The 19,382-nt window shown below is 39.4% G+C and overlaps 1 protein-coding gene across 2 annotated transcripts in view; it reads left to right on the plus strand.

The window, feature by feature from the left end:
- Positions 1 to 12,689: 12,689 nt before the first annotated feature.
- The window catches only part of filip1l (filamin A interacting protein 1-like), a 78,227-nt gene continuing 71,534 nt past the window's right edge, over positions 12,690 to 19,382 (plus strand). Inside the window, exons 1-3 of one of the 2 annotated variants that reach the window (XM_007542983.2) lie at positions 12,690 to 13,042; positions 14,556 to 14,729; positions 14,845 to 15,023. In XM_007542983.2, coding sequence (XP_007543045.1) covers positions 12,728 to 13,042; positions 14,556 to 14,729; positions 14,845 to 15,023 — 668 coding nt within the window. In that variant the 5' untranslated portion in view covers positions 12,690 to 12,727. Of the gene's footprint in view, positions 13,043 to 14,555; positions 14,730 to 14,844; positions 15,039 to 19,382 lie in introns of both variants that reach the window. The other variant, XM_007542985.2, reaches the window with a different exon arrangement.

The raw sequence follows: 19,382 nt of genomic DNA on the forward strand, positions 1-19,382 counted from the left end.
AGACCGAACCTACGCCCTTGACTGAGAATAAGTATATCTTACAGACCATAACAGTACTTATCACTTATTTATGTTTTTAATTAGATTTGATATATTTCTTCAATATTATTTTTCATGTCAGTGTTAATGTCATGAGGCTGATGACTCCATGGCACTTTCAATTTGACTCATTAGGATTTGATTAAGAACCACATTTGTTCTTTGTAATTTCTGCCCAGTAAATTCATTATCTGATAATTCATTAGACAGATCTATATAAAGATATAATCCATGTTTCTGTCTCATATTTGTATGGCATTAAAAGGACCTGGAACTTTTGTTTTTCCGCTGAAAAACAAAAGTGGGGGACGGTGAGGGACCTGGATAAAGGCTAGGGGGGCGCTGGCCCGAAAAAGGTTGAGAAACACTGTTCTATACACTCTTGTCCCCAGTGGGGTCGGGAAGGGTGCTGGTGCCTATGTCCAGCGAAATGCCCAAACTATTTCTTTTTTTATTAGACAATTGATTTAATTTCACATAATTATCGCGGTAGAAGCCATTTGTTTGTTAAATACTTAATGAAACATATTTACCGTGTTTGATGTTTGTTGTGAATGACGTATACTCACAAAGAACAAGATAATTACTCCAAGTTTGTCGTTCAGAAACTGTGGCGGCTGTGATGTGCCACAGCAAAGGTAAACAAAGGTAAAACAACCCGAACAGGTGATCAACTCAAAACCACTCGCACCTTTTTATTCTCCGTCTCTCTTTGTCATTTAAGCACACCCGTTGCCGTGGCAACCGACTGCGCAAGCCATAACATTCAGTCCGTTACGCTATTAGGTTTTCAGGCTTGATATTTATTTTGTGATTATTAATAAGTGCTCCCTCTGAACACAGCGGTGGTTGATTAGTTAATTTTAAACTCCTTCTCTGCTAATTATTTTGGTAATGGAACCGAAACGCACAGATTTGCACAACACCTTGTAGAAACAATAATTACTGAGATTATTATTTTTGTTGGGTCATTAATATGAACACCTTGTTGATTTTTATTTTTTTTATTTATGTTTTGTTCTTTAATAATGTTACAAAAGTTTTGATAAGGAGTAAGAGGAGGACGTCCTGGTCTAAGCGTGTCCTGGCGGCATTCAGTTTGTCACCTACCGTCGAGATTGATGTATTGCACCCTGCTCTAGTAAAGCACGAACAGCTCAGAAACAATATGAAATGAGGGGGGGGAAAGCTATTTATTAACTGATTAAGTCGTGTTTTAAATTGTTCTTGAAAAACTAATCAGTCTCGGCTGATTGTGGCTGCACATGCACCCATTGATTTTTTTTTATTTTATTTTTTTACAGCAGACAGCCGCTCCCCTCTCTTGCAGGTACTGCGTACCCCCGCTAAATCTTTTAGGGGTACGCAGTACCCGACAGTACCCGCCTACTTTCACCCCTGCATAACATTCAGTCCGATATTAGGTTTTCAGGCTTGATATTTATTTTGCAATCATTAATAAACGCTCCCTGAACACAGCGGTGGTTGATTAGTTCATTTTAAACTCCTGTTCTGCGTTATTTTGGTAATGGAACCGAAACGCACAGAATTGCGCGACACTTTGTTGAAACATTAATTACAGAGATTATTATTGTTGTTGGGTCATTCATTTGAACACGTTTTGTTGAGCTTTTGTTGTTGTTCTTTAATAAAGTTATGAACTTTATCAGAGGAGCCAATCAGAGGAGGACGTGCTGGTCTCAGCCTCCTGGCAGCGTTCAGTTTGTCACCTACCATCGAGATCGACTCAAAACCTTCCGCGATCGACATATTGCGCCCTGCTCTAGCAAAGCACAAAGAGTTCAGGAACAGTATGAAATGGGAAAAAAGTTATTAACCGATTATGTCGTGTTTTAGATTGTTCTTGAAAAACTAATCACTCACGGCTGATTAGTGGGTTCACTCACAGCTGCACAGTGAACCCGTTGATTTTTTTACAGCTGACAGCCGCTTGTCTCTCTTGCAGGTACTGCGTACCCCCGCTAAATATTTTAGGGGTACGCAGTGCCCTGCCGTACCCCCTTACTTTCATCCCTGCTTACAGCTGAAAAAGTCCTTTGGATTTCAGCCAGGGGTTCACTGTCATTACAACAGCTAGTGAACATGAACATGAAGCTAAAACTTTAAGGTTCTAACATAGGAAATCTCATTAAAAGTGTACATCATTACTCAGTGTCTGAGTAATGATGTTCTAATCATATGAATCTGATGGCATACACCTGTGAAGTAGTCTTTTTCTTTTCTTTTCTTTTTTAGTATTTCCAAAGCTGAATTTAAATATACATCTAAAAATGTTATACAAACATACAGGGTGTCTTAAGGTTTCCTTTTTTTTCACAACTTTTGTTTTTTTTTTTAAATGGGTAACAGCTGTAACTCAATGAGGTGTTAAGATTTATTTAATTTGAAACGGTTTTAGTAACTATCAACATTTTATTGTAACCAATACTGGACACTGCTAAGTAAAACCTTAGCTGCACATACAGAATAAATATCATATTAGGAAAAGAAAACTATAAAAATGTGATTTATGCACCTTGCTTAATGTAATTATAATCCCTCAGGCTTCTTTTCATTTGTGTAAATGTTTAGCTGTTTTGTATTATATTTCTTTAAAAACAGTTTTGAATTAAGAGACAGTTGTGCGACGGTGATGTTGTGTTGTATGTGTGTTTGGACTTCTACAAATTGGTGAGGCAGAGCTGGAGGAGGTCAGAGTATTAGGTCAGAGTGACTGACTATCAAATCTCCAACCTTAATAAATGGTAAAAAAAAATGTCCTGGTACCCAATTTTAAGAAGAAGGATGTTGTGTAGCGCTGCAATGAAAATACATGGATAAAGATGATAAGTTATGCCAGAAAGAAACAAGGTAAAAAGTCACTGAATTGAGGTAAAGATGGTAGAGGACGGAGCAGCCATTTGAACTGATCCTGAGAAATTAGTGGCAAGCTTTGACCGGTGTATGGTAGCTCAGAAAGGGTTTGCATTAAGTGTAAGTGGATGAGGAGAAATCAGACGAATGGAAGCCAAAAGAGGAACTGAAGCGAGAAAGTTGTGAGTGGCGAGGAAGATGAGACAGAGCAGTGAGATGGTATTGAGGTGTGATGTATGTGGGCCACTATGAGCACATTCTTGTTTCAAATACACAGATTGACATGCGAGGTCAGTTAGGTGCTGCCATGGTGCTATGTTTCGCAGACGACATTGTGTTTTGTGGGAATAAAGGTGAACTCTTACTAATACAAATAGTTATTGATCAAGAGCAGTTAAAAAATACAAGAAAGTGAAGTAAACAATCCGAGCAAATTAAATACAAACTAACATATTACCTAAATCTTTCCTTAACTACATGTCTGCATATAGTCAGTATTCTTTTTTTCTTTTTTGGTACAGAAACTCTTGATTTTGTCTAAATCTTTCAATTGGGCAACAAACGGCGCTCTCAGTGGTATGCGCTCCAGCAGGACATGTGGTTTGTGCCTCCAGAAAGAAAAATGAAAATGATCACTTAAAGCTGTCATTAGAGTCTACGTTTTAACACAAGCTACAATGTTTTTCTAAAGTTAACATGTAGCTTTTATTGCCTGACTTTAAAATGAGTACTTTGTAAAAAAAAAACAGAGCGTCAACAAAACAACATCTGAAGACAAGCCTAAAAACTAGTTCTTTTCAAACATTAGCAGCCGGTGCAGGTCCTGAACCCTTTCACTCTGACGGCTAATTTTGCAACTCCATCATCCGTTCTTATTAATTCTGCCTTTGTGTTTATTCATGATTTTGCTTGACAGATTCTTTTTGGAATTGTTTTCATAACATGAGCAGCCAGTTACTGTTGCATAAGATCAGAGTACCTGTTCTTCATAACGTCACCTTTTGGCACAGATTCCTGCTCATGATAAAACACCGTCAGAGTTTATAGAAGGTGCTCCCAAATTGGTTGGAAGGGGGATTAGTGAGAGTAGAAAACATGGGTAAGTCACCTTTGGACAGTTTTATACAAGTCACACACTAACTCGTGGTGTTATTGTAAGGACTTACGCAGATGGAAACCACGATAAAAATTATTACAAGATTATAGCAGGTAGAAACAAGATATCTGTGTAATGACGTGACTTCATCTGGAATACACGTTTTATATGATTTGTGATGAATAGAAGCCTTCCTCAGGAATTGTCATTGAGAGAGACGGAGGTTCGATCTCTGATAAATCTTACATTTCTATTCATAAATGGTAGAAATGTGAAGCCTTCAGATTAGAGAGTCTTAATGAGCTGGGAGTGGGATAGGGGTATTGACATGACGCCATCTGTCAATCAATCCAGTGGGTTTGTCAGCAGCTGACAGTCACAGTTTGTCCCAAAATAAAATTCCTTTACCTGGAGGAACTGAATCTCCGACAAAGTGTCGGGTTTATCACTACAAATGCAGTCATAGATATTTGGTGAAAAGTATTTGGAAAAAATAGTTAAACGTTGTCAAAGAGGGACCTGCACCTGGAGCATTTATTCCATTTCCAAAACCCAAACGGAGCCTGGAAAAATGTAAAAGATAGATAAATACCTGTGGTCGACTTCATGAACACCTGAATATAGAAATGATTAATGATATAACTTGTGTCATTACATCTCTGGTTAAATAAAAAAATTAATGGATAATGTTAGGTCCAAAACAATAAATGAGCTGTGGCTACAAAAGGGTAGTTTCTCTGTTAAGCAGTAACTTTTCATGCAAGTGGTGTAAATATTCACACACAGCCTGACATAGATGAAGGAGCCATAGATGCAATGACAGAAAACATGGCTGTTCACATGTCTGGAAGATTAAACAAATATAATAATAATAACAATGATGAAATAGATGACAATTTTTGGATGACATGTTCCACAAAATATGTCTGCGTGAGACAGATTAGTGCAGCCGGACCACTGGCAATATTTATGCAATAAGAACAAAATGATGAAACATAGAATATTCTGTCATACTGTTTAACAAAAAATAAAATAAAATGAAATAAAGAATTTCAACAGAGAGCAGAAAAACATCAAGTAATCAAAAGGATAGTGAAGATAAAGCAAATGTAAAGAATCCCATCCTTAAAGTTCCTTTATGTGCTTATATGAAATTCGTTCATTTTTTGCCTGTTCTGACTGTTGGGCTTTAATGTCAATTTCCCTGAATACCTTTATGGACCAGATCTACGACTCTTCCTTACCTTCTTGGCTGATAAGGGAAAAATGCCTCAACTAATACCTCAGCTTACCTTCTTTACTTTAACTGTGTTTGTTTGTCGGAGGTGAAGATTACACAGCAAATTTGGAAGTGTTCCATCAACTCCTACAGAGTTAAATTCAACACTTTAAAAGTGTGTGTATTTGTCCACTCTAGATGGTGTATAAGTTACACTTTTGAAAGTGTTATTTGTGATAGAGTTGAATCAACACTCACAGTAGTTGAAATCAAACACACTTTAGTTTTAATCTACCCAACACTAGTGTATATTGTCAAAAGTTAACACTATGAACGTGTTAATCTAACACAGAACGGTGTAAAGTATATACTAACATAGAAACCTGAGTTTTGAAATACTACTGGCAAGGTGTGTTGTGGTGGTGCAGGGGTTAAGCACAACCCACATATGAAGGCTCTAGTTTTCAATGCGGCTGTCGTGGGTTCTCTTCCCCTTCTTTCATTACTCACTTTTTTTTTGTCAATTTACTACCAAATAAAAGCCACTAGAGCAATTAAAACCTTTTTTCCCCAGAAACTATTGGCCATCAATAATCCCCAAATTCATTTTAAAAGACATTAGATGTTGCGTTAGATGCTACAAGAGCACCAGCACCAGTTGCAGTATATAATCTACTTTTATTTCAAAACATCAAACAGCACTGACAGCAATATACAAAGGTATATCATGGTACTTTGTACTGAAGGTGAAGTGTGCTTTGAAAGTTCATTGGAAGCGGCCATGGATGGTCTTGTGATCACTGATGGTGACGTGTCTTTGCTGCTGCTCTTGTTTTCGCCAACATGAAGGAGGAAGACTTCCAGCCTGGAAGGAAAAACAAGAAATACAGCAGAAACTTTAGGATAACAAATAAATATTTTAAAAAGTAGTGTGAGCAAAACTAATAAGACTCACCTGTGTGTATCACCATCATATTCATTCAAATTACTCTGCCCACCCGGTTTACAAGATAAAGCATAAAAAGTAAAAAATAATTACTGAAGAAATTAATCAGCTTATAGAAAAAATTTTGGACAGCATTAAAAGTCGTGCCAACCTGTCTGAAGAAATGTGTTGAAGTCATCATAACAGGCTTCAGTCACCGACATGACACACTAACAAAGAAAAAACATTTTGGCAGTTTTTAGATGTGCCACAGGTACAAAATATCAGAGTCAAATGGCTCAATTGCCTCCTCATTGCGTAGATATGTTCTCCAGAGTCCTGCTAATCATCTAATTATTGTATTCAGGTGTGGTGCAGCAGCGGCACATCTAAATGTTGCAGGGCAGTGGCCCTCCAGGACTGGAGTTTGACGCCTGTGCATAGATCAAGCCAATGGTCCAGCGCAGCCACTCCCCCATTTTGTAGTCTACAGCCAAAAACTTAAAGAAAACAACCCCACAGCTAACTCAAATGGCCTCCAGATTTTCCTGACAGTTTTAATGTTTGGTTAAGACAATGCCGTTAAGTATAAACCGTGATACCCAAACAAATAAACGTACGTTAAGCGAACTATGTATAAACTAGATACTCTTGTGTAAACGGAAAAATAATGCCTCCATAAAAAATAGTCAAAAACATGATCATTTTAACATAAAACTTACCTTGTTATAATAAGCTCCAGACAAGACGCCATACTGCTGCCTCCGCTCCTCAGGCAAACATGTGACGCAGCAGCGGAACAAGACGGCGTGGGTGAGGCTTATGACCGGGCCCAAATAATAAAGCTCATGATAATTTAACTTTACAACATGGACATGCCCGCAACAGCGGAGCTAACAAGTTTCATTACCACAGAGAGCGACTATATCATTTTGAAATCCATCTGACATGAAGTACAACAAACCAAGAGAAGAAAAGAAACATTAGGCTAATGATGAAACAACACAAACTCAAAACATGTTAACGTAATCCGTGTAATCCGTAGAAATGTTGTAGCTAGTTTGCCATTTGTTGCCAAGTGACTGACGATGATGTAGGTGACAAGCTTTACCCAGAATGCACCTGGAGACAATAAGGACAATTCATTTGTAGTTTTGTGTGTCATAAAGTTAAATATAAGAGTGAAAATAAAGCCAGTCATGTGGCACAACATTTTATTCAATATTTTACACTCACTATGTCACTAAAATCAGTCAGTCTTGGTAAGATTTTTAGCAACCACGAGTCAACAATGGGGCACCCTACTATATAACCTACTGGGGTATCACTCAGTTTTTAAAAATGATAGGGCTCTCCTTTTACAGTTCTCATCAGATGTTATGAAGAAAATTTGGATCCCTGAAGGCATGTTCTACCTCCCATGTGGGCCCCTTGTAGGTCCAGGCCGGGGGCCTGCTGCAACCCCTACCCTATCTGTTGCTCCTTCCCTGATGTGATGTCACAAATATGTTAAAATTGTGGGAGGAACTGTCTGATGTTGATTTCTAAATCAACACCAGACTGAGTGTTGATGTAGACTGTTGGAATTAATTTAGAAATCAACATTGGACTGGTTTGCTTTTTGTTTAACTCTTTGGAACTAGGGAAACTAACACTCACTAACACTCATGTTGTTGAATTAACACTGTATTTTTAACATACAACACTTGCACTGGAAATCTGACACTTCCGAATTTGCTGTGTAGCTTCCTGAGCTTTCTTGTCTTTCTGATTTTGAAGAGGCTTCTCGACTCACACATGAAACAGTAAGTCTTTGAGCATAGATGGTGGCTAATTAACCATGATTTCATGATTAATATTCACTCTCTCTCTAAGCTCATAACTTTCAAACATACGTAAACACAAACACATATTGTTTTCTGTCTCATCATGAAGAGGAAGTTCTGGCAGGAATCTGTAAACAGGATCTGTTTAAACCCCATCAGTGCTTCTCACTTCATAATTATTTAGATTTAGACTCTGTTGGTGTAAAATTGCTAACAGATGATAAAATTTCATAGAACGTAACAGAAATCTGGTTTGATCAAATCACACAGCAATCAACTCAACTCAGCCTGATCAGAATTAAGTACTGATCTGCTTCTCTCACATTAGAGAAAACAATGTTCCAGATGAAAATGTCAGTAATGACTTTATGTTAATGTTGGTCATTTAATACTGTGAGTGTAATTTAGATATCTACTTTATTCAGGTCTTCAAAGTCAAAGTCTCTGAGAGGAATCAGAGAATGTTGATACTGACAAACTGAAACAAGAGGCCTTCAAATTGTTCCAGGAATACAAATCAGCAGAGCTGGCTGGCGTTTTCCACTTCAATCAGATTTCCTCCAAGTTTCCCTTAAAAGTAAGAATAACGATCGCAAAAATCAGAACCGTGACACAGCCGAAATACAGAGCTGAGCTCCAAAGTCATTTATTCAAGATCCCGCCACAGCAGCCGAGCTGGAGCGATCTTCATATCCCCTCAGTGAACCTTTTTATGAGCTATGTGATGCATTTCTGATCCATCTTGGAGATTTTACAGATATGTGATACTGAAACATGCAGGAATCCCAGCGGGCCTGCATCACACATCTGTGATCCCCCCCCACCCCTCCCCTGATTTGTTGCAGGGTTGAGGTTTTAATCTGCACGCTCTCGCTCAAAACAACCAAAGGTATCTTTGTGTTAGGGCAAACATCTACTTGTTTGTTGCATCAATGGGTGTCTAACATGTCACAGATGACTCTGATGACTCCCAGGACAAACTGTACGCCGTCCTCAGACTTACAAACATACACACACACTCTCTCAGGAGTTCTGTGTTTTGCCTGTAGCCCTGATCTCTGAGTAATCCAAAGCGGAGCCCGTCTTGGACAGGAGGGAATTACCTCAGCCCTGAATCATGTGGCACCTCGCCGAGAGTGTGCACAATGCAATCAGCCAGCCATCTTTCTTTCTCATAAACTGTCAGAGGACCTCACACACACACACACAGACGCACGCACACGTGCGCACACACACAGGCTGGATGCTTGGCATCCGCGTCTCCAGCGCACCGCCAAGTTAAAACTGCTGCTGCAACCTTTTTATCCTGGTTTGTTCCCATTATTGCTTTTGATTTCTTTCCTCAAACAACTAAAAGTTGGAAAAATGCAGAGAAAAAGCAAAAATAGTAAACCGCAGATGTGACTTTGTTTTGATTTTTATTGCATGCCAGACTTGTTCTGTACTGCCTGATAGACAACAGTGATGATGATGTAATGGTTTCAGGCAGATTATTTCATGCAGTGAATGAGTCTCAGCCTGCCTTTGTTTCACTCTATCTGCTGGATGTGTTTACCTCAGCTCAGTGTGAACCTTGAGTCAGTAATAAATGACTTGGCAAAGCAGATTGTAGTTTCTTTTCCCAAGCAGATAAACACCGTTCTCTGTCCTCTGTCCCATTTATCGCAGCGAATTGTTCCTGTACTCTCCAAACAGAAATGAGTTTTTATTTATAGCCCATAAAACATCTATGTAGATGTTTAGTGACCACACCTTGAATCCCACCCACAATCTGAGATCTTAAGCACTTTTTTATCTGAACAAACTCCAACCATAGTGAACATTTTTTAGTTGCACCACAGTCTCATAATGATACTAAGACTCATGTTGGAATTCAGTAGCATCCAGTGGCGGCTCCAGAAATTTGTTCCTGCAGGTGCTAAGGGGGAGCTAAGCATTTTACTGAGCATTTACTGTGATGGAGCTTTTTTTCCCCCTATAGTTATCAACACACACGCATTAGTATTGTTATTTTTCAGACTGGTTTGCATTTATTTGACGCATAGACGTCAGCACGAAGCCTTAGCCAAATGACTTCCAGATAATATTACATTGTTCAGGTTAAAACAGTGTTTATGACAAAGGGGATACCCTACTATTGACCCTACGTCACTTAATCATTCGAAGCATCATGATGTAGATCGGAAGTGAGAATCGGGAGCACTGAACAGAGCGGCTAAAGTTGTTTTTGTCAGTTTAATCATGGTTTCTACTTGCTGGAATCAAGCTAATTTGTCTGTGAAGGTAACACAACTGGTTGGGGCTCAAAGACGGTGGTATTTACAGCTAGCTTAGAAACCATGTCATCTCCCTCCTGAAGTGTTGATCAAATAACCAACTTTGCCTGAATTCACACCAGATGATTTATGTAATATGTCATAAACAGCGTTTCCCCTTAAACTGGAGCAGCATTAAAAACGTACAGAAGACGAGACGCTAATCATTTTTTTCCATACATGCTAGGCTACATGACGGCGTGGCACCGTTTCCATGGTGGTTAGACGCTGCCTTCTCCATAATGCGATATTTAATATCTTTCTAATCATACTTATAAAGTATATGGACATTTATCTTCTTACCTTCTAGAAAGAGTTCACTGCAAATCCATGGTTAAACCAACAGCTGCCAGTCTTTATGATTGATGACTGCTATCCATTGCCGCATCTTTCCTCATTAAAAAAATGACAAGCTTGGTTTTGACCCTTGTCTGTTTGTGCAGCTGACTGCGCAGCACCTTGTGACCATTTTACTGCAAAATCAACTAAATAAAAGCGATATTAGGCTACCACACTGACAGGCTTTACACAGGACAGCATAGGTTTGGACATCGAACGTGGTGGAGAGAGTGACTTAAGGTGCAAAGTGTCATATTGTCATATTTTTTTATTTTTATTTTTTAAATTAAGTTGCGTTCATTTAATTGCTAAATTAACCGCTACAGGGCTTGATTTGACTATTACTATTATGATAAAAGAAAAATGTTATGCTTACTACCGGTTACCTTCTAACTATTATGGTGGTTTGCTGTGATGAACACTGTCAATATCGTCAAAGTCAGTTAATCTAGATAACGGATCTGTTAAACTGAGAAGTTGCCACCGCCGATTGGTCAGTTGCTGACAACTACCCTGCAATGATTGGGGGAGGATTGCTCAACGTCTGCATGGGGGCGGAGCCGGCATCATGTCAATTGTTTACTGGAAATGATAATACGTATAGTCAGTGGTGCAACTACACATTATTCAGGTGGATACGAAAACATAAATCGGCGCGCCCCCCATGCCCCTCTCCTCAAAATTCGCCAAGCGCACGCTTAGAACAGATAACAAATACTTATCTCCTACAGCTTTACAGCATTAATATAACTTACCACGTTGGGCAACACTCATAAACATTAGTAAGATGTGATTTTATGGCAGGTTCGGCCTTTTAGTTTAAGCTAACGGCAGCTTAAAAGTACACTACTGGTCCGCCGTTCATTTTCTTCTAATACACATTAATTCACGTACCAACACAAAACAACTCTGCTGATGATTTCTTGGTCAATGTCAAGTTGTCATAACAAAGACATTTTGAATAATGTCAACTTTGTATTAAAAGTGTCATGATTTACCGAATGACACTTTATGACAACAGTCATAATTATTCATGAAGGCTTATTCATGTTCATGACAGGTGTTATGTCATGTTTATGACAGTGTCATGACAGTCTTATTCACCCCCCTTCAAATAAAGTGTTACGACATTTTTTATCTAATATTTTATGGGGGTGCAAGGCATATAGAATAAACAGCAAACCTATGGACACATACTGCTGTCTATGTAATATGTAATTGTTGGCACGCTTACATTCACTCTTCTTATGATCAAAATATGAATGAGTGGATACAATTTTCTTTATATATCAGTAGAAGGCACTTGAAAGAACATATGTTCAAAATATTGTATTTATATTGGTTTATTTAAATATTTTACTGACTTCCTCTTGTTGAGGTTTGTGACAGACATTTACCTCCAGCGTCACAGGCAGGAAGTAAACAGGACTGGTCATGTGGCTTTTCACACTAGATACATAAAATTGATACTGTTTAGAATAGACACCCTAATATTTAATTTTAAAACTTCAAATAGCTGCCAAAAGTCAAAACAATTATTCTAGAGCTTCCAGAAGTTAGAAAAAATGTCTGGCAACAATTGTTGCCGGTGGGATTAAATGGGTAAATTTTGTCATTTTGAGATCATTTTCAACTAATGTAATAAGAATGGCATATTATATATCAAAGATAAGAAAACCCATTAATTTCTAAGAAATATTTAACACTAGAGCTGGAGAACACCTTAAATATTCAAGATAAATAAATAAAACAATCATTTAAATGGACTATGCTCTGTAATCAAAATTATTATTGTTAAAATCATTTAGCTTAGGGAGAAGAGGACTTTTGTGTAAAAAAAGAAAACAAATGCTCTTTGGTTCTGCTCTGCATCCATGAAATCTATCTGGTTTGAAATCTATCATAGCAAACGTCAGGTCTTTTAGTAATTGGGTTATGAATAATTCACCACATTTTAATCTCCCATTTTGTCTCCATTGTTGGTCAACTAAGTAACATATAATTGGTCACAAACACAGTGCATGTAGCAGGAATTCAGTCTTTCAGTGACCACACTTTGAATTCGATGTTGTGTTCATCAACAGGTGGAAGAAGATGCGTTCCCGCAGCAACAGCCTAGAAGACGTAGCAAAGCTCAAACTGGCTCAGCAGCAGAACATGGACACACGCAAGCAATCCGCAGAGCGAGATGAGCACCCGGGTAGAGCAGAACACCGCAGTAGGCGTCGAGAGCCGCCAGCCAACACTGGGACCGTCGAAAGGAACAACAATGTGGCTAAAAACAGCGCCGGCACTGCTGGAAGACCCAATGGCAGCAGCGCTGCAAGGGCCGGCCGACGGGAGAAGGGCAGGGACCTCTCCCGGGATGACCTGGTGTTTCTCCTGAGTTTACTGGAAGGAGAGCTACAGGTAATTTAAAATGCACAGGTACCGCTGCCAATTCATATTAAGCCGAGCGTCTTGCAGACATGGCACTGACCCCAGTTGGATAGAAGGGTCAAACATCCTGGCTTAGTGGGCTTAGTAGGCGGTGATCACGGATAGCCAGTGTTTACAAACAGCTAACAGCTGAACCCACTTCTTGTCGTTCCAGCATCAGATCCAGGAATCCCCTGGCAGGTTTCAGGAGCTATAAAAGGTCTATAAATGAGGTTAAATAAGCTGGAAAAGAATCATTCATTACTGTAGCGGTAATATGCTAATTAAGACCTGCTTCGGCCCCCAGAGGCAGGTCTGGGGCTATTTTTGGGACCTATTTGGCCCCAAAAATAGGTAGTGGAAGTTTATGGTCAAAACTTCAAATTTATTTGTATTATTTATTAGTAAAGTTGCTTTAACAGGCTGATGTTTTGATCTACAGTTAGATTAGATCCACAGTTCTGGTGAGATGTTTTCAGGAATTCTACAACCCTTGCTGATGTTTCTTACTTAGTAGGTTCACCTCAACTGAACACTTTCTGCAGCCTTCCACGAGCTGCTGGCATCATTCTGCTGAGATATTTGGCATTTTTTCTTGGTAGAGTTTGCTTAAATTTGTTGAGTTTTTGGTACAAACTTGGTTTTTGAGCTTAATCTAATTGGTCATCACTCCACCAAGAACCACTGAAGGAAACAACACAAAAACCTCAGAAGAAGACACTGAGCATAAACTTCCTTCTTCAGCAAATGGAAACAAAAAATGAGTTGTGTTGGATTTTAGGATTTCTTTTTCGTCTTTGGCAAAAAAAGACAAAAAAGCGAACCATGGCGGACCAGAGTTCGCTTTTTTTGTCCGCATCAAAGTTTAACACATTCACACCTTCTCAAACAAACCAGGCTGTCTAGACAAACAAACTGGATTTAGATTAAGGTGAACAAAACAGGGCTGGTGAATGCATCCTTAATATGCATTAATACACATTGGAAACAGTATTACCTCAGAAGCCAACACCTTCCTCATCTCTAATCTTAGGGATACTGCCAATCAGCAGTAAGGAAAATGAATGACGCTCATCGATTGACTGTTTTGCAACAACACCTAATAGTGTTTTAAGTCGCATTGCGCTTAGTAGTGTTTCAGCTACTAAAGCTGTATTTTCTTTTGAATATCTTAGATATGTTCTACAAAAATCAGACATATTTTCCATGAATAACTTGGAGTTACATTTCACAGAAAAATCCACAAACAGATCAATATGAGGGTTCACAGCACATTTATAACGTCCACTGAAAATATGCTATATATACTTTGTGTAACCCATTAAACCATCATTATAGTTATGTGTGAACCATATAGGCTTCATTCTGATATTCTGCATATATGAACTTCTAATAGGAATTACTTCTCTTGTTGCTGGATGTGGATACACATGATGTGGATGTAAAGTTTCATCCTGTAAAGCATAGTTTGGTCTGACTGCAATCACTCTCTGCTCCATCACAGGCCAGGGATGAGGTGATCACAGTCCTAAAGGCAGAGAAAATCGACTTGGCGCTGCTGGAAGCCAAGTATGGGTTTGTCACACCACAGAAAGTCCTGCAGGCCCTGCAGAGAGACGCCATCCAGGGAAAGTCGGACGTCTTCCAGGAAGACATCTACGAGAAACCCATGGCAGAGGTAACAGCAGTTTACAGTCAAAAATATCAACCAATGTGGCAATAATGGCTGCCAAATGACTGCTATATGGTTGGAGAGGCAGATAACCCAGATGTTCTCTGTTAACCCAACACAGCTCGATAAGTTAGTGGAGAAGCAGAGGGAGACCCACCGGCGGATGCTGGAGCAGCTCCTGATGGTGGAGCAGGCCCACAAGCAGGCTCTGTACAAGCTGGAGGACGAGAAGAGGAACCACGGAGAGTTCATGAGGAAGAGCGACGAGTTCACCAACCTGCTGGAGGAGGAGCGCGAGAGGTCAGCGGGGAACTGGTTTGTAGTATTTCCAAAAGCGGTTGCATGTGAAGAGTAGTGTATAAAAATCGTCTTGACTCATGCAGCAAGTTTAGTATTCAGCGGAAGCCACTGTTACAGTGGAAGCATATTGCAATATCATTAAGACTATCTCAGTGGTTTCAGCATTCATTCGTACAGTCTGTTTCCTGTGGAGCAGGGGTCCCCAAACTTTTTCCTGTGAGGGCCACATAACTTTTCCTTTCTCTGGTGGGGGGCCGGAGTCAATTTGTAACAGAAAAAGTGTGACGTTTGGAGGAATGCCTAAATGTAAAAATATATTGTTTTCCAGAAAGCACAATCAAATAACATTCTCTGGGTTCTTCACAGAAAAAAATCCAGTAAGGATTATAGTCCGTATTTTCCGAACTATGAGCCTCACCGGACTATAAACCACAACCCCAAAGTTTTTTTTTTTTTTAATAAACCAGTAAACATGCACATATAAACCGCAGTTATCTCTGCCACTGCAGGTTTTCCACAACAATGCAGCAGCAGCAGAGGGGGGCGGACACCCAAAATTTGAGTCATAACAGGTCAATTGAATATCACATTTATTAGGGTTGAAAAAGAAAAAGTTGCCAAGATTAGATTTAAAAGAACTGATTACGGTAGTTTCCGAACGGTAACTGTAACAGTAAAAGTGCTGATCCTTCGTGTCTGCTACTAGCATGTGCTAAATCAGTGGTCCCAACCTTTTTATTACTACGGACCGGTCAAGACTTGGAAATTTTGTCCAATCAGAAAGCGCGGTGACGTAAGAACAGAGAGGAATCCCAAATAGGTGACATATCACGCAACTGAGAGTCCGGTGGATATCGGAGATGATATGTGGAAATGTTTATTATTATATGTAAAGGTCATTATTATGTTGATTCAGTTAAAAATGTTAACTATGAAAAAACATTCACCTCCAAATCATAGTGCAGCAAATAGAGCAGCTGCTCCCGTCGTCTTTTATCCACCGCCTTTTCTTTTAGTTATGTCTTTTATCTCTTAAAATGAGTCCACAAACTATCACTATTGCTTCTACATCGTCATCCATGTTTGGTTATTCTAAATTCCCGCTATGTTGGGAGTTTTGTGGATTTTCTTCTGGAATCGTGATGTTCCTGACTAGAATCGGTTCGTGTTGCTCCTGCCTTGGACACACGAACCGATCGAACCTGTTGTACTTGTGGTCACAGAGGTTTGGAGAATCGGCCGATAATTCTTAAATCTTGCCGTCTAAACCAGACTTAAGACTCACAAACTCTACTCATCTCCTCTCGACCACTGCCCAAACGCTCTCTGACTCTGGTCGCTATGGTAACGTTTGTATATCCCTTCAAAATAACAGAAGCACCACAAAAATAAACATTTTACTTCCGTGAAAATTTTAACTCACGATAATGACTAACGGGAGCCCTGAGCTTGTTTCTCTGCAAGGAGACATCAGGGAGTGATAAGAGACAATTACACCCGAGCTGCGTTGCTTGAGCACAGCCTGCTTGGTCTATGTGGCAAAGCAGCTTGAATCTTGGTCGCCGCATGTTACGCAGAGCGGGCATGTAATGTGGGACTCACCTACCGGTCCGGGATAAATCCATTCTCCTGTCTCTTCTCTGGGCCTTTTCCCCTTTGCAAAGAAACTTTCCAAATACATCTGATCTGTTTCTTACTCATTTTACAGCTTGTGGGCTCAGTGTTGGCTCGCAAGTAACCGAGACTTCCAATGATTCACTTCCTGCTAAAGAGCCCCCTGGTGGTTGAAGAAAAATCCACATATAAACGGCATATAGTCCTGAAAATACGGTAAATGGAACAAAAAAATCTGAATGCTTTCTGGTATTGTTCAGCGGGCCGGACCAAATGTGGAGGCGGGCCGGATCCGGCCCGCGGGCCGTAGTTTGGGGACCCCTGCTGTGGAGGCTTGAGATGAAACCATCTTTAAAGTGGACATATGCTTTTAAATTCTCCCTTTTCACATGTAAATCATTCACTTAAGGTCTGTATAAAGTAGAGGTGCAATGCTTTAGTCTGAATTCCTCATTTTACCTCCATAGACCCTCGTTTGCCTCTGTCCTGATTCGTTTTAAAGGAACTTGTTTTGTTGCTGTCTTTTTAAATGTGGACAAGATATTTCACACCCTGCCCTCCTCCAGATTGCAGAGTGTTCCACTCCACCACATTCGGTCATTTTTGTAGTTTAATAGCAGCAATATGATTATCTACCAGCAAAAAGAACTTTTTATTCCAAAGTTTATGAAAAATGTCAACAATGGAAGATTTCTAGGTCCATCCTTCCATGTTGGAGCCAAAGTCTGACCCAGAGCAGGGAAGACGACCAACCTGCAGAACTATGCATTCACATGAATGCATCACAATGATGTTATTACTTTATTGACACCCTCACCATCAATACCAACTACCTACAATATGGAGTGTAGTTTAACTACAGCGCCCATGCATGTTACCTATTAGTCTTATATATGTATAAGGCTAAATGCTACTATCAAACCAATGGCCAGGATGTCATGAATAACACACAAAATGCATATCTAAAATAAGTTTTGTTGTCATTTTAGTATTATTAGCAGCTTACCGCTTTGCTGTGCCCCTCACTTCCGTAGAGAGAAGGAGCTGACCTTTAATTAGACGAAGATTTTCACAAAATCCCTTCTGTGGTTGCTGAAAAACTCATCCTCGGAAATGGACTTTCTCCACTAATGTGGGGACGTTTACCCAGACACTTCGTAGAGGCTCTGATGATGGGGTTCTATGTAAAGAGTCCTGTGCATTCATGCACTCTAAAACTGAACATTTTCACTTGTCTACTTGCGAATGTTTACTTGCATAACTGAACTATGACTACAAAATCGCTGCAAGAACAAGAAATGGCAGATTCACAAAACTGATAAGCCTGAAGTCATGGCCTTTTTTAGCAGCTCCACAGCAAATGCGATGACGACATAAATGCAAGAGAGAAAAATGAACAGTCTGAAAAATAGAACCCAAAAAGAACTTGGATATCTACCCAGCAGCGGGAGAGGAATAAATGTAAATTTTTTTGCAATCTTAGACACTCTTTGAATGCAAAAAAATTTATGGAAGGGCTAAAAAAGTTTATTTTGTGTGACATGTCCCCATTAACACATCATTAGTCATCCACTAAGAGTTGCTGAAATCCCTCTAACTCTAGAGCCATCACAATCTAATGAGCTGGTGGATTCTCCCATTAAATCAATGTATTCTCTTTGGAAGACCAATGGAAATTCCCTCTTTAAAAGTGATTACTGTTCATTCCCATGACCGGGAGCAGGCCCTTCACCTTGTATTGAATAAACCTGAAGCAGACCAAGAGTTGTTCCTGGAGATGAGCCAGTCTGTAAGGGTGGAAGACATTTTGACAGATAATTTAGGTTTGAAGCTTAAATACACAACTATGATTTACATTCACAGCTCTGTTTTATAGTGGTGCTGTGAGTATTTCAGAAGCAGAGTGAATTACCAGACTTGTTGGAAAGCTAAACTTGGCATGTCAGCGCCAGTGAGGCTCAGGCAGCAGTGGCTCAGGGCGAAGGACACTTGAGGATGAAACTGTTGTTCCTGTGGTTTTATAATGCGCTATGACGCAACTCTCCAAAATAACAAGGATAATACCGCTACAATTTTGATCGTGTTGCTTCATAATCCAACTTCCTGTACTTCCCATGAGGCCAAAGTAATATTCGTTGCCCTGGAGATGAACATTCTGGCTAGTTTAAAAGGTCAATATCAGTTTTATTGACATTTCTCATCCAGTCTGGTCCCCATTTGTGGTTTCGTGCAAAAACGCAAGCCAGCTAGTTTACTTGTGCATCTCTGAAGATGTTTTTTTTACGTTTTAGTAACTACATACATATACATCATGTTAGCTAGCTCTGCAGCAGTTTTAGCTGAGTACAAAGATGTTTGACAAAACCTTTAATGTCTGAAATTGTAAAACTGACAAAATCTTGAAATGTTTACAACCTTGAAGATACAGATTATTTTTCTGTTGAACGTCACTCTAAGGGATTCACAAAAAAATTGTCCATTCATGTTTTTTCTATGGAAAAAAAACATGAATGAATACACATTTTCTCATTTTCAAAATAAAATGCAAAAATGCGCTGAAATACCTATATGACACGCTATTGGCGGGCATTTGCAAAACAGCCAATTATTGTCCTTGCTGGTGATTGGCTGTATCCCCAAGAACGGAGATATGAAAGACTTCTGCTATAGTGCTGTGGTTTTTCACTGTATTAATGCATATTAAGGTATATTTTGTGTTGGAACTATTAGTATCAGCAGTTACGA

The sequence above is a fragment of the Poecilia formosa genome, unplaced genomic scaffold (assembly GCF_000485575.1).
Source record: "Poecilia formosa unplaced genomic scaffold, Poecilia_formosa-5.1.2 Scaffold749, whole genome shotgun sequence".
Classification (NCBI taxonomy): domain Eukaryota; kingdom Metazoa; phylum Chordata; class Actinopteri; order Cyprinodontiformes; family Poeciliidae; genus Poecilia; species Poecilia formosa.